Genomic DNA, 14,847 nt, shown 5'->3' with positions numbered 1-14,847 from the left:
TTGACGTTGACCCGATTCAAGTCGATCAGGTCGCAAAGGGAACGCTTCCACCTGAGGACCAAGTTGAGGTAGAGATCCATCGCACCACTGAGTATTTAGAGTCCTTGAGACAAGGGCTCACTGAGGTCAGGGTAAAGGGTAAGCGCCCCCACGAGAGTTCACCTCGCGAAAAAATGAGCGAGCACTCATGAGAAGAGATGGCTCCCATTCTAGGCGAGGGCACTCACCACCCCGACAATCGTACACCAAGAGGGAATACGAAAGGCGAAGCCCCGAAAGAGTGTCGAGGAGGAGAGAAGAGTATGGAGATGATCGACACTCTCATCAAGCTGACAGCAGACCTCGTGAGTTCAAGCATCGGGATGATAGGCCGATCAAGTACAGTGACGAACCAGATGCGATGAAGGCCGATCTCATTTATGGTGCCCAGTAGAGAGCAATGAAGGCTCTCGAAGAAATGACAACTTCCCCTTTTACAAGAGAGATCAGAAAAAGAAAGGTCCCTAGAAGGCTCGTAATGCCGACGTTTGAACAGTTCAATGGCCGAACTGATCCAGTTGCCCACTTGGACCAATTTATGCGGAAAATGATCTTATGGGAAGGAGATGATCCAATTTTGTGTAAGGTCTTCCCATCTTCTTTGGGAACGATGGCATCACGGTGGTTTCACCAATTACCTCCTAACTCGAAGGGATAAAAAGAGGTATTGTGCATTCCATAGAGATGTCGGCCACATGACAGGAGAATGTAACAATCTATGTGAACACCTAGAGGAGTTAGCCAGACAAGGGAAGCTAGCAAAGTATTTGAAGAACAAGGCAAAAGATAGCAATAAGACTCGGGATAATGTCGGAAGATCTACTGCAGGCCAGGGGAAGATGATAATGATGAACCAAAAGGCACAATCAATGTGATTACATTGGAAAGGTAGGGACACGTGGTCTATGTGAATAACACGATTGCTCAAACGAAGATGGCCGAGGGCCAAGAAGCAAAGAAAAGAAGAACCGGAGTAGACATTACCTTCTCAAACAGGGACTTAGCCAGGTTAGACCCAACATACAATGATGCTCTTAAGATCACTATAAGGGCATGTGGTTTTGATGTTAAGCGAGTGCTTATTGATCAAGGAAGTGCTGTCAATATCATGTACTACCCGATGTTTGAGTTGGGACTGAGTCAGGCGATCTCGTTCCAGAAACGGTATGCTTGGTTGGATTTAATGGTAGCCAGGTTTATCCTTTAGGAAGAATTCGAACAAGAGTTCGTTTGGGACCAAAGATTCTGGACACGGAGTTCTTGGATGTACAGGGGAGAACGGCTAACAATGCCATTCTAGGAAGACCTTGGCTTCATGCCATGGAAGCCGTACCATCAACTTATCACCAAACTCTCTGGTTTCCTTATAACGGTGATATGTATGATGTGAAAGGAGATCAGCCAGAGCAGAATAGTGAGGTAGCTAATCCCCGAGCAGTGAAGGATACTCATCAGATAGGCACCCTTGTGGAAGAGACATTAGCCGAGTCTGAGCCGGGAATGGATCCAGAAAAGAAGTCGACTAAGCAACTTGAAAAAATCCAGATTGACGAGTCCAATATTGACAAGTATTTTCTCATTAGCAAGAATTTACCAGCAGCAGAAAGAGAGTCCCTCCTCGGACTGTTAATGAGAAATATCGGAGTCTTTGCTTGGACTTCTCAGGAAATGCTGGGAGTCTATCGGAAGGTTACGAGCCACAGGTTGAACATCCAACCCGCCTCGAAGCTGGTCATCCAGAAGGCTAGAAGATCGGCCTTGGCCCATGCCATAGCCGTGGTAAAGGAAGTGGAGAAATTGACTGAAGCAGTAGCCATACGGGAAGTGGATTACCTAGAGTGGTTATCGAATACAGTGGCGGTTAAGAAAAAGAATGGAACATGGCGAGTTTGTGTAGACTTCACGGATCTTAACAAGTCCTGTCCAAAAGATCTGTTTCCATTGCCCAAAATTGATCAGTTGGTGGACTCGACATCAGGAAGTCCAAGGATGATTTTTCTTGATGCCTATATAGGTTACCACCAAATTCCCATGAAGGAAGAGGATGAAGATAAGACTACGTTTATTACTCCAAGAGGCACTTATTGCTATAAGGTAATGTCTTTCTGACTAAAAAAGTGGGGGCGACTTATCAACGTTTAGTCACGAAGATGTTTGGAGGAATGATCGGGGGCACAGTCGAAGTTTACATCGATGACATGGTTGTCAAAACAGCTAGAGAGGACGACCATCTCTCAGATCTCCAATCTGTATTCGATGTCTTGGAAGTATACAAACTTAAGCTTAATGCTTCAAAGTGTGCTTTTAGTGTTAGTTCCGGAAAGTTCCTTGGACACCTAGTGACCCGAAGGGGAATCGAAGCCGATCCAGACCAAATCACGGCTATCATAAACTTGAGGAGCCCAAGCTCAGTTAAAGAAGTGCAGAAGTTAACCGGAATGGCAGCTACATACAAACTTAAGCTTAATGCTTCAAAGTGTGCTTTTAGTGTTAGTTCCGGAAAGTTCCTTGGACACCTAGTGACCCGAAGGGGAATCGAAGCCGATCCAGACCAAATCGCGGCTATCATAAACTTGAGGAGCCCAAGCTTAGTTAAAGAAGTGCAGAAGTTAACCGAAATGACAGCTGCCCTTAATAGATTCATTAGAAAATCTTTTGACAAATGCCATCATTTTTTCAGAAGTTTACGTGGTGCAAAGAAATTTGAATGGGATGCGGAGTGTGAAATGGCACTGGCCTAACTGAAGGATTACTTACAGTCGGTCCCATTTCTGGCCACTCCTGTTCCGAGAGAGAAGTTAAGGTTGTATTTGGCAGTGTCGAAAATTACTGTGAGCATCGTTCTTTTGAGAGTATAAGGGAAAATTGAGCAACCAATTTATTATGTTAGCAAAACACTCCTAGACGCTGAGACGAGGTATACACCATTGGAGAAGTTGTTGTACAATTTGGTGATAGCTTCTAGGAAACTCAATTATTACTTCCATGATCATTCCATCGAAGTTGCTACTGCCTACCCTCTCAGAAGCGTATTGAGTCAAGCCGACCTCTCTGGAAGAATTGCTAAATGGGCAGTAGAGCTCGGCCAACATGATATAGATTTTATCCCTAGAACGGCTGTCAAGGGCCAAGTCGTAGCCGACTTCATAGTAGAATTTTCCAGTCCTCCAGAACTGCCAGTTAAGGAAGTTTGGACATTGGAGATTAATCCTGGAAGTACTTGAGAACTTTTTGTTGATGGCTCATCAACCAAAAAGGGGAACGGAGTTGCGGCAGTTCTGACCTCCCCATAAGGCCTAACCATTGAGCAGGCTATCATGTTGAGGTTTGACGCAACCAATAATGAGTTGGAGTATGAAGCGCTATTATGTGGGTTACGTAGTGCACTCAAGTTGGGGGCAAATGTGAGGAATATTCCGACAAGACACGTGGCATAATTCTATTTATTTTTCTCTATGTTAAATCATGTTATTATTAACGGGTTTATGACATCAGAAATTGTTTTTCAATTAAGTTAAACAACTTATTGATTGGAGGAAACTCCTAAAATTACTCTGATAGAGTTATACACGAAGTGAATTTCTTCCACTATAAAAGGAGGTAAAGTGTTAAGTATTCTTCCTTAAGCTCTAATTGTGATTTTATTAGCTAGATTATCTTGGAAGCTAACTTGAGCTTCGGAGTGCCTACGGTCAAACAACGACCGTCGGGCCCACTCACAATCTTTGTTTTTAGGATTCAGGCGATCATATCACAGAGGAGCATTCGTTGAACGTGGTGATAAGATTTTATTCACTACACTTTATATCTTCAATATTTTGATATAAAACCGAAACATTCTATATCTTTAATGAATTTGATTTTTGTTCGAGACAAAAATATATGGTTGGACTCGTAAAACCGATCAAAACACATCTAAGATTTTTTTTTAAAAATTTTGCTGGCCCAAAATCATCTTTAATTTTTTTACAGTAGACCCACATCCCCTCATTTCTCATGCCCACATATATGTGTCCTCGACAAGCATTCTTGAAGAGCACCCATGTTTCAACAAATCCCACGTGGGGTGCTATGTAGGATGTAGAATCCCGCAACCGAAGTCCATGTTGCATGTAGAAGGGGCGGTCTTTCAACTTACCCTCATATATGTCTTGATTAAGGGTGAAACCTTGCAGTAGTAAACATTAATTTTTGAAAAATTTAGTGCTCACATTTCTTGTCCCGTCTGCATGACTCGTTCCCCCAATGTGCGTTTAGAGGTCTTGACAAGAGTCGCCAGCAGCATCTCATGGACCTGTCCCCTTATGTATGTCTTAAGAGCGGAATCCATATTGGCAGTAAGAAACATAGGGTCCGTTTGATAGAGCGGAAAACTTGATTTTCAATGCTAGCGGAAATGCTGTGGGGAAAAAATTGGGCTTAAAGCTGTGTAATATGTTGTGAGGTGTTTCGTGAACTAAAAGCTGAAGCTAGTAGAAAAGCTGGTGAATTAAATTATTATCTTAATAGATTTTATTTTTTTTATTTTTTATAATATATTTAATCTTAAATTTAATCTGATAAGTGTACTTTATTAATAAAATTAATTTTAAGTATATATTATAAATAAAATCATTATCTTAATATTAATTTTTTTTGTTATTAATTTATTATACTTATTTTAATATTTTAATCTTATTTTATTTTAATCTTCATGTTTAAAGCTTAATTTTAATCTTAATCTTAATATTAATCTTAATATAATATAAACATTATTCTTTATGTAAAAGTAATTAAATGAAAATTATCAATAATAATAATCGATTTATAAACTTGTAAAATCAATCTTCAAGGTGGGCCTCACTGTATTTAAAAAAAAAAATGCTATCACCGCTCCAGAAACGAAGCTTTTTTTTTCTAGGAGCTAGCGGGAGAGCACCGTTTGGCGTAGTGGAGCCGCAAGGCGGCATCGCTAGTGATTCCGCTGCATCAAACGAACTGTATAATTTTTCAAAAAAACTGTCACAATTTTCGTCCCGTTCCCGTGTCCGGCGTGTGGATGAACTCGAATGGCTCTAAACTGTGTCACAATTTCCGTCCCGTCCCCGTGTCCGACGTGTGGATGAACTCGAATGGCTCTGATGGATGGGGTTGAGGTCATCATTAGGTTTTTAATAGGAGGAGACTACCTTATATTTTCTTCTCTTTTTTTTTTTTCTCTTTGAATCATCATTTTGTTCCTTCAAATGCTTCAAACTCCATTTCGCAGGATTGGAATGGTTCAAGAAATTATTTAGTATTACGCAATAAAAAGAAAAAAAAATGCGTACCAAGTCCAGCGACAAAGCACATATATCACAGATTTACAATGCTATTATCAATAAAATAAATAAATATCACAGATCTTCTAGGTCTGCATTCAAGGGAGTTGTAAATACCAGCACCGACTCAACTTTCAGGATAATTACTGCTGCTCATCTTCAGGTTGATCCTCCCCAAAACCACGTTGTGCAAGTCTGTAATACAATATACCCATTGTTGCCATGCAGGCCCTACACAGAATAATAAGCTTGCATCAATGAAAACAAGAATCACAACACACCAAAAGAAAAAATTATGCGCCTTATCGGTTGGTTTTTAGTTAGGTTTTGCAGGGTTAAAATAAATCAAATTGATAAAATGAACAAAAATCCACAGCATACGTGCTTCAGCATAAACAAGTTTACACGCCCTGTTTATAGCCAGTCAGCAATATCAAATCATCAATTCTCTAGTACTCAATTAATTGATGAGGAAAAAATCCATCAATAGAGATCTACCAAAAGAGAATGTTAGAAATTACATGATTGCTATGAAGAGAAGGATTTTTCTAGGATCCATTCTTGATGGTCTTTGATGTCGTACTCGACCTTCTGCGGCATCATCCCCATCTTTACGTGGAGGTGGTGCAGTCACTGGTAATGTCGGAAGTGCACTGGACCAAAAAGGAAGCAAAGCTCTGAGGAACTTATGGCGGAAAGGACCTACAACAGAAACACATCTGAGTAAATATCTGAGAATTGGGTTGACATTTATTCTTAACAATGAAATGCATATGCGTTAGATAAACCATGAGAAGGGAAAAAGCATGAATTTGGTGTATCTACTAGCTTCTTTCCAGAAAGGTCTAGAATGTCCTTCCAAGACACCCCAATCATTATGTTTAATAGGTATTAAGGCAACACCAAAGGTTAGATGATATATTAACATCTATTAAACAAGCTTAAAATAAAATTGCATTTTACATAGATATATATTTGGGAGGTCCAGCACCTGATGTAAAACAGGCCATCTTCACACTCCCATAATAGTGGCAATACATTTCCACAAGATTGATGTTTCACCAAGTTAACAAATAAGAGATACTTTTACCATACCATCACGCATGCTAAATTTGATGTGCATTTAAACAAAAATGGCATGCAATTACTCCAAATGAACCTTTGCTCATATTAAGATAGCAAAGGGAAATAATTACTAAAGCTTCATATACCGTAGATTATTCCGTGCATTATGAACATAACTTCATACTCACCCCTCCTAGAGTACTTCTTATGACTCCCATCTTCATCATCTGCATAGTAAGATATATCAGAATTCAGCCTGTCTACATGGAGTGCACCCTTTCGTGTTGTTGCACCAGGCTGGTTGGCATGGCAATATTTCAACAAAAGACTGTAAGATAAAATACTAAATAGATAACAAACTAAATGACTTCCATACACATACCAAGGATAATATATAAGCATTAAAAGAACTAAGAGAAGAATTTTTATAGATTGCTATCTAGAAAAGCAAAAACTAGCAAGAGTCTCTTACACCAACAGGACTAGAATTTTTAGCATAATTCCCTGCAGAACTAGGCCCATCTATCTCCACAATATCCTTCACTGAAAGTTTAACAGAACCTGCTTCGGTCGCAGCTGAGTATCCTTGGCTAGTGTTTGTTTCATCTTTTGCCATCAAATGAGATGAGCTCACATTGTATTCCCCACCTCCATTAGAAGATGCGGAAACGAGAGGATCTGAGGCAAATGCAGGAGGTGGTGCAAGGGATTCTGCTGATGGCAATGAAACTGGATGATTTCCAAACAAGTTCTTTTCCATACCAGTCTGCACAACAGAAATATGAAGTTATGAACATGCAAATTCATTCACCGGAAATGTAACACTACTGGCTTAAGCTCTTGCCAAAGGCCCATGGTTCCTCGTCATTAAAAAAGCTCTTGTAAAGGACACTTCCATTTTTTAAATTTTTTTTAAAAAAAAGGCCACTGTTGAAGTATTGCTCCATAAATATATGATAAGACAAGTTTCCCGAACAAGAAAGTTTATATTGTATCGGCGGGAGTTAACAATCCTCCAGATAACAACTGCAAAAGAGAACAATAATAAGTTGGCAAATGCTAGAGATGAGGAGAGCGAGAGGGGATGATTATAATAAAACCTTGACTTGCCCCCTCCCCAAGATAACATTTCCCCCAATAACTCATTGCTTTTTTTTTGGAATAGAAAAGGTATTATTAACAGCACCAAGGGGGTGCAAACCAGAATTACATGTTCGGGAACTTAATAAAATCTAGTAAATAAGAACAATACCCACTCAACCAGAGCTTGACTATGGAATTCGGAAATACTAAGAGCCAGACTGCTCATAAGGCTGATTCAAGCTGTTCACGAATAGTGGGTCAGATAAGGGTGTTGTCAAGAGTGGTCGAGCTGCTGTTAGGAAGTCCCCATCTTTGGGCAAGGGCGTTGCGCAAGCTGTTGGTCTCAAAAAAAGTAAGTTTCTGGTGATAATGGAGCAGAAATCTTTCGACATTGTGCTTGAGGGCAGGGGTGAAAAGTGGGTGCACATATCTGAGAGATCCAAGGGTAAGAAAACCTCCGTATTCCTTGACAAAGGGGCTCTGGAGTGGCTATGGCGGTCCACGGAGGAGTTCTGGCTTCAGGACTTGAGATCTTCATGGTATAGAAGCTACAGATCTGATACGAGGAAATGGGTTCTGTTACTCCAACCCAACAACTTAGGCAGAGTGTGGTCCCTAAATGAGATGATGGCAGAGAGGTACTGGGCCATCCTTATCCCTGAATGCCTAGGAGGGAATGGCTGGAAAGAGCTAAGTCCTGCCATAAAAGGAATTTCGGGGAAGCCTTCTCATAATATTGTCTCTCAGACCAATCAAGGCTTAAATCTTCATACGCTCACTTGTCCTAGCTGTGGGCATAACTGGAGATTGAACGATGCTTGGCCCCAATAACTCATTGCTAAAAGCAGCAAAGTTTAAAATTAAACCAAGAAAAAAGAAGACTAAAAGCTAGTGCAAAGCAAAGATTTAATGCTTTACACATACTACAACAAATCTTTCCAAGGAAGTTAACTGCAACAGAACATTAATTAACAAATGAAAAATCGATAAATTGTTGTCAGATTGTCATTATTGTAAATATTCTGTAGGCCAAAAAAAAAAACTGTAGCAAAAAAACCTGCACAATTGCTTCCTTCAGCTTTGAATGAAGTCGAGATGCTGAATCTTTAACAGTCTTAGGGGGCCATATCTGAATCAGCAAAGAAAAAAAACAACGGACCATTATGCATACTGAACACCATACCAGGTCAGTGCTCCAATAAACATCAATCATAATATATGTTCAAAACCAAATTGACCATGTTAAAGAATGCTGCGACAAGTACATAACAAATCAATTGGTGGTTTAGTGAAATATATGTCTTGCCTTACGTTATGATCCCTCAAAATGATACAAGAGTAGCCCAAAAGAAGTTTTAATACTGTTTCAGATGCAAAAAGCTCCCACTAGCATATGATGTTGAGGTGAATTCGCAACTACTTTTTCACACTCCAACAGAATAGGAACATGACAGATTTTTAGAGAAGAATAAAGGAAACCTATTCGCATCACATTGGCTTTCAGAGAATATTGACCACTCCTACATACTTCAAAATATTAGGACTGCGTGAGGGGAATTTTGTTCCTCATTTGCATGCTTCAACACATAAAGAACAGGTGAGGAAAAACTTGACACTCGTAGGCATACTCCACCACTCGAAACTCAAGAAGATCAAGATGAAGACTAAGACATAAGCATTTGACATGCTTTTGCATACTCCAACACATTATGGACAGGAAAGCTTTTCTTGTTTTTGAATGGTAAAAGAAACAGCAAACATTTAATTAAAAGAGTATCACTGAAAAAAGAGAAGCATATTTAGCCATGATTAAGGCTTCAGCTGCCCGTGTTAATGCACGATTGTCACTTAAGAGGACATGGGAATTGCTGAGTTAAAAATTTGAGGCTTCAACTTAGAGAATCAAATCATTAAATTTTAAAAAATTGTTTACAAAAAGTAGATGAATTGCAGAGCATGCCTTAGCACGATGTCGTTCTTGTATTTAGATTATAGTGTCAACTTCCATGCAGACATAAAAACAAGCAAATATCTCAAAAGTTCAGTATCATCATATAAAGACCACTTTATATTAAGGACCTAAGGTATGTTTACAAAATGGCAAAAGAAAAGTAAAGAATATAAAGAGTAGAATCAGGGTGCCGTCTTATTGAAAAATGAACATTAATTTGTAAAGGAACGATGTGAAGTGAAAGAAAAGAGTTTAACTTTTTCTCCAACAGGGACTTTGGTTAACTAAGGTTGAAAAATTGGGGATTTGGAGTAAGAACTTGTGTGAGAAAGATATAGGGCTTGTAAAATAGCTCGAGAGATACATTTTCGTTAAATCAGGCACAAAGGAACAGTTTGTGTTACCACGGCAATAAGAAAAGGAAGGAAAGAAAGTACAGTAAGCCCACAACTTCTCGAAATAAACCAACTAGTTAATCATATATTTTCTAATGAGTAGTATCTATAGACTTTTGCGCTATTTTAATTCTAATATTGCAAGAATTTTTTGAAACCGAAACACTAATTACTGATAAGTAATGAAATCTGAGACCTAACTAGTTAACAAATTGAATCCACGACAATTGCTTACCGCAGATCAAAGTTAAAAGCATGAAATTGAAAAGTAGTTTTTCTATAATTCAGTTAGCCACTAAACACTTGAAACCGGAAGGCTTCACGGCCATAATCCATAACAATGAAAGAAAATGGAATTAAAAAATGCAAAACCCTGAAGAAAAAAAAAAGCCTTTTAAAAGTAAACCATACCGAAGTTGAACATGAAGGGCACACATATCCAGCTGGAGCCGTGTGTGGAGGAAAGCTTTTAATATGTGAAACCAAACAATTTGTATGTGTAACATCTATAATAAGCAAAAACAAATTGTTACTTTAAGCAGCACGATCTCAGAAACTTAATTAGAGATAAATTTTTGCAGTAGTTGCTAGCTCTGCAATAACATACGCAAACAGCCCAAACGGGTGGTTTGAGAACCAGTCCCCTCTTCAAGCACACTTTGACATGAACAACACTTTGGAGGCCAATCATATTCTCCATCTATGACCCATTCTGCATAGGTCCGAACCTACAAAGAGTGACAACATAGCATATAAGCCCTAAAAAGCATCGTAAAAACTACGTTAAACCTTATTCCTTCCCTTTTAGAAAATTATAGCTTCTGGTCATTTCTGCATTAGGGCTGCTGCTAGGGCAATATGAGGTAAACGAAAGAAAGCATAATTCCTTCCAAACATTGTCAACAAATATTGGAAAACGAAATCATATGAAAACAGATGCAGTCTGCATCAGATGCAAGAGAAATAACCATAGTCAAATAAAGTTTAAGCATTTACCACACATATTTGGTGCTCCGGAAAGCATATGCATTCCCCACAAACTGGGACCTTGTGCACGAAACAGTACAACTTAGTAGCCTGATACACCAAAGTCCACGTAAGTAAGTACTCAATGCAGCATTTAAAAGGGAATCATTTAAAAGAACCCTATTTAAGATATTTTCCATTATCACCAGCAACTGCACAATTTTAGCTTGATACACCAAAGTCAACCTAAGTAAGAACTCAATGCAGCATTTAACAGAAACCTATTTAAGATATTTCCCATTATCACCAGCAACTGCACAATTTTAGGTCAACCAACAAAAAATTGACATAAGCAGAAACCTAAAATATATAAGTCTATTTCTTCAATCCATCCACTTCGACATTTCAAATATTCAATCAAATGTGAACGGGTAATCGTCAAATCAGTCCAAATGCATTCAAATTTAGCAAAACAGCGATCCCAAATTCACTCATTGACCAAAATTCATGAGGCATCAAGCTACAGCCTGAGTAGACAAAACCTAAAAATTATTCAATTCTCAACTGATCCATTCGTCCGCGCGTTAAACACCAAAATCAACTGAAATTGCAAAATAAGAAAAAAAGACTGAATAAAATATATACACGGATCTCGCTTTGATCTCCCAATTACCAAAACAAAAACTACAAAACCGATCTAAAACCTCCATTAACCGGACTCCTCAATCAAAATTCAAACTCACACTGAATCCGCAAATAATAGAATAATTCCAGCGGCAACAGAAATTCAGAATCACCATCTGAATTATAACAAGGTATGCAATGAAACGCAAACCAACGATACTAACACAACAAATAGACATATACAGATAGAGAGATACCTTCCGGCATTTGCAGACCACCATTGCATTGACTAGATTGGTTAAACAGAAAACCGATCAGTCGAGAAAGGAATAATTTGCTGTCACTGAAATCTAAGAATGACAGAGCTTAGAGACCGATTCGGATGGACTAGGGTTTAGGAGTGACGGGAGAAGGAATGGTTACAGAGAAGGATTTGATGCAGTTATGAGGTTCATAGCCATTGCTTTGCTGTTAATTAAACGCGCTGATCAAAGAAAATTCCCCCCTCCTCCTCCGGATTTGCAAAATGTTTCAATCCGATACGCTTCCTTTAGCTCAGGTATGGTCTCGTCTTGGAGACTTGATGGGCTTCATCTTTGACTGGACCGACTCCATTGTCACACTCTGATACTGGGCTGGAAGCTCAATTAAAATTTTATTTTCATTATTTAAAGAAAAAAGTTTTATTTTCAGGAAAATTTTATCTACACACCACTATTCTACTATCTTTACACCACTTTTTAATTTTTTATAATTTACATAAATATCTTTATATTCAAATGACATATTAACCCTTAACCTAAAAATTGTTTTTAGGTGGAATTCCTAAAATTGGTTTGATCCCAACTCTCTATTTTATCTAGTGGTCCACATTTTATTATCATTGTTTTAATCTCAACTGTTAATTTCATCAATGGTCCACATTTATTACCACTCATCCATCTAGGTTTTAATGTTCAAAGATAGAACTTCAACATTCCTCTTCCGGAAAAATTTTAGACAGTGGGTCTTGAATTGACACCCGTAGAAACTCATATGATGAAATAAAGAAACCAAAAAACCAAAGTCTAAGAGAGATTGTTTCAAGAGAGATCGACAAAGAAAAATTAGATCTCGAATTGCTTTTTTTATCTTCAACAAGAGAAACCTAAATTTGTTTTTGTTTTTGTTTTTGTTAAAGGAAAGTCTTGGAATGGGAGAGAAACCCAAATCTCGATTTTGTTTTTGTTAAATGAAAATTTGGAATGGGAGAGAAACCCAGATCTCGAATTTGCTTTTGTTTTTGCAGAAAAGGAGATTTGTTTTTAGATTGAGATGAGTGCTAAATGCTAATGTTTTTGATGGAGTATTAGAGATTTGTAGTTGCAGAGAAGAAGGAGAAGGAGGAGAGAGAAACATGACCTTTTGTTGATGTGTTGTAGAGAAAAGGGAGAGATAAGAGGTACATACAGTACATGTCACTTGGAGAACCAAGAGATAAAATGAATGGTTTAGATATAAAAAATTTCAAATCATTTCAACAAAACTATTTCAGCCCCCCTCTATGCCATGAAATTTGTCGAGTGAAAGGATCACAAGGGTATTTTGGTAATTTCATCACAAATTTGTGTGTAGACTTATAAATTTATGGTGTAAACATATAATGTGTAAAGAGTGGTGTAAAGATAGTAAATTAGTGGTTTGTAGATAAAATTTCTCTTATTTTCATTGCAAAAACACAAGTGAACCAATAGCAAGAGAAACTGCGGGAATCTTCTTAGTATTTATTGATAATATATTAAAATTTAATATCTTTTATGAAGTTTATTATTCTAGTAATTATATTTGCTTCAAATATGTTTTGAGCCTTAGAAGTTAGAACTATAAGTACTAGACAAATATATGAAAATTTCATATACAGGCGCGGGTTAACTAGAAACCTCATCACAATCCCAATGACAGTTTTCAGCAAGTAAACTCATCTCTATAAGCAGCCATGGATCCCCCTACACTTTTTAGTTGATTCTCCATTTCCAATCGGGCATCTTATGCCTTTCCTCAAAACATCTGAAAAAAAAAAAAAAAAAAAAAAAAAAGACTTGCCCACACATATGTAGGGTTAAAGCTTTTAGTCGCTTCTAGTCGCTTCTAAGAAAAAATTGATCATTTGTAAGGAGACGCTATCCCTTCTTAATGAGAAGAGTTTCATTAAGGGCTCTGAAGTCACGAGAAAATCCATATCTCAAATTTTCTCGGCTTGCACCTTTTTTTCTAACTTACCCAACACATTGGTCTAACACCATCAGCTCTAGAGCCCCACCAAAATCCTCGGGCTAGTTGGTTAAAATATTCATTACAGTTGCTCCAAAATCATTACAACTCGGTATGCTTTAAATTTTTTTACAGAAGACCCTCAACACCTCATTTCTCCTGCCCACACATATGGTCCTCGACAAGCATTCTCGAAGAACACCCATGTTTAAATTTCCACATTTCGAATGTCACGTGGGGTGCTTCGTAGCCTGTAATTCATGCATAACATCTCGCAACTGAAGCTCATGTTATCTATAGGAAGGGTGGTCTTTTAAATCACCATACTACCCCTATATATATGTTTTAAGGGTGAAAGCTTACAGTAGAAAACATAAATTTGCGAAAAATGTAGTGATCACATTTCCCGTCCCGTCTACGTGACCCATTCCCCCATTGTGCACACGGGGTCTTGACACGAGCCGCCAATGCCTCATGGACCAGTCCCCTTATATATGTCTTAAGAGCGGAATTCATACTAGAAGTAAGAAACATAATTTTCCCAAAAAACATAGTGACACAATTTCCATCCCGTGCCCGTGCCCGTGCCCGTGTCCGTGTCCGGCGTACGAATGGACTCAGATGTCCCTGATGAATGAGGTTGAGGTCATCATTAGGTTTTTAATATATATGAGAAGAGACTACCTTATATTTTCTTCGTTTCTTTGTCTTTAAATCATCATTTGGTTCCTTCAAATGCTTCAAACTCCATTTCCCAGGATTGACAATGCTCTATTGTTAAGCAAAAATCATATATCTTCTTCAGTCTACAATTACAAACTAAAGAATATGCTAGCTAGCTGCCACAGTTTGCCAGTTAGAGATGTCGACATTGATTTCTAATCGTTCAACTTTATTGTTTAGTTGAGAAGCTCTTCGTCCTGATAATACCTACACCTGTGCTATACTGAACCCACGACCGGCACAATCAGAACAACCTCATCAAATAACATTCATCGGTGGAATTGAAGAGAGAAGTTTGACGGAACCAGGCAGTACCTTCCACAGTCTTGACTCATCGGAGAAAGAGAGATGGATCTCGAAGGCTTTGTAAGAGAAGAAGTTGTCCGTACAGAAACACACACAGAGGCTCATGCAGTACGTAGGCGTACATGTATGTGCTAAGTATTAACCA

The 14,847-nt window shown here is 38.4% G+C and overlaps 1 protein-coding gene across 1 annotated transcript; it reads right to left on the bottom strand.

Moving 5' to 3' along the window:
• Positions 1 to 5,298: 5,298 nt before the first annotated feature.
• Positions 5,299 to 12,051, bottom strand: LOC119983050 (zinc finger protein-like 1 homolog). Its single transcript, XM_038826704.1, has 9 exons — positions 11,681 to 12,051; positions 10,830 to 10,910; positions 10,441 to 10,561; positions 10,245 to 10,339; positions 8,545 to 8,616; positions 6,877 to 7,170; positions 6,593 to 6,701; positions 5,861 to 6,041; positions 5,299 to 5,570 (listed from the first exon to the last, which is right to left on the bottom strand). The coding sequence occupies exons 1-9, from the start codon at positions 11,702 to 11,704 to the stop codon at positions 5,483 to 5,485; spliced, it is 1,065 nt and encodes a 354-aa protein (XP_038682632.1). The 5' UTR covers positions 11,705 to 12,051; the 3' UTR covers positions 5,299 to 5,482.
• Positions 12,052 to 14,847: the final 2,796 nt, after the last annotated feature.

This window comes from Tripterygium wilfordii, chromosome 17, assembly GCF_013401445.1.
Source record: "Tripterygium wilfordii isolate XIE 37 chromosome 17, ASM1340144v1, whole genome shotgun sequence".
In the NCBI taxonomy this organism is placed as follows: domain Eukaryota; kingdom Viridiplantae; phylum Streptophyta; class Magnoliopsida; order Celastrales; family Celastraceae; genus Tripterygium; species Tripterygium wilfordii.
This window is presented reverse-complemented; position numbering and strand designations above follow the sequence as displayed.

What these genes read in the sequence shown, in the direction of transcription:
- LOC119983050 (XM_038826704.1), bottom strand. Translation starts at nt 11,704, where the DNA reads ATGGTGGTCTGCAAATGCCGGAAG. An exon ending in CGGAGCACCAAATATGTGTG is followed by an intron (nt 10,562 to 10,829) that starts GTAAATGCTTAA and finishes CACTCTTTGTAG; the next exon opens with GTTCGGACCTATGCAGAATG. An exon ending in TGAAGGAAGCAATTGTGCAG is followed by an intron (nt 7,171 to 8,544) that starts GTTTTTTTGCTA and finishes TCTGTTGTGCAG; the next exon opens with ACTGGTATGGAAAAGAACTT.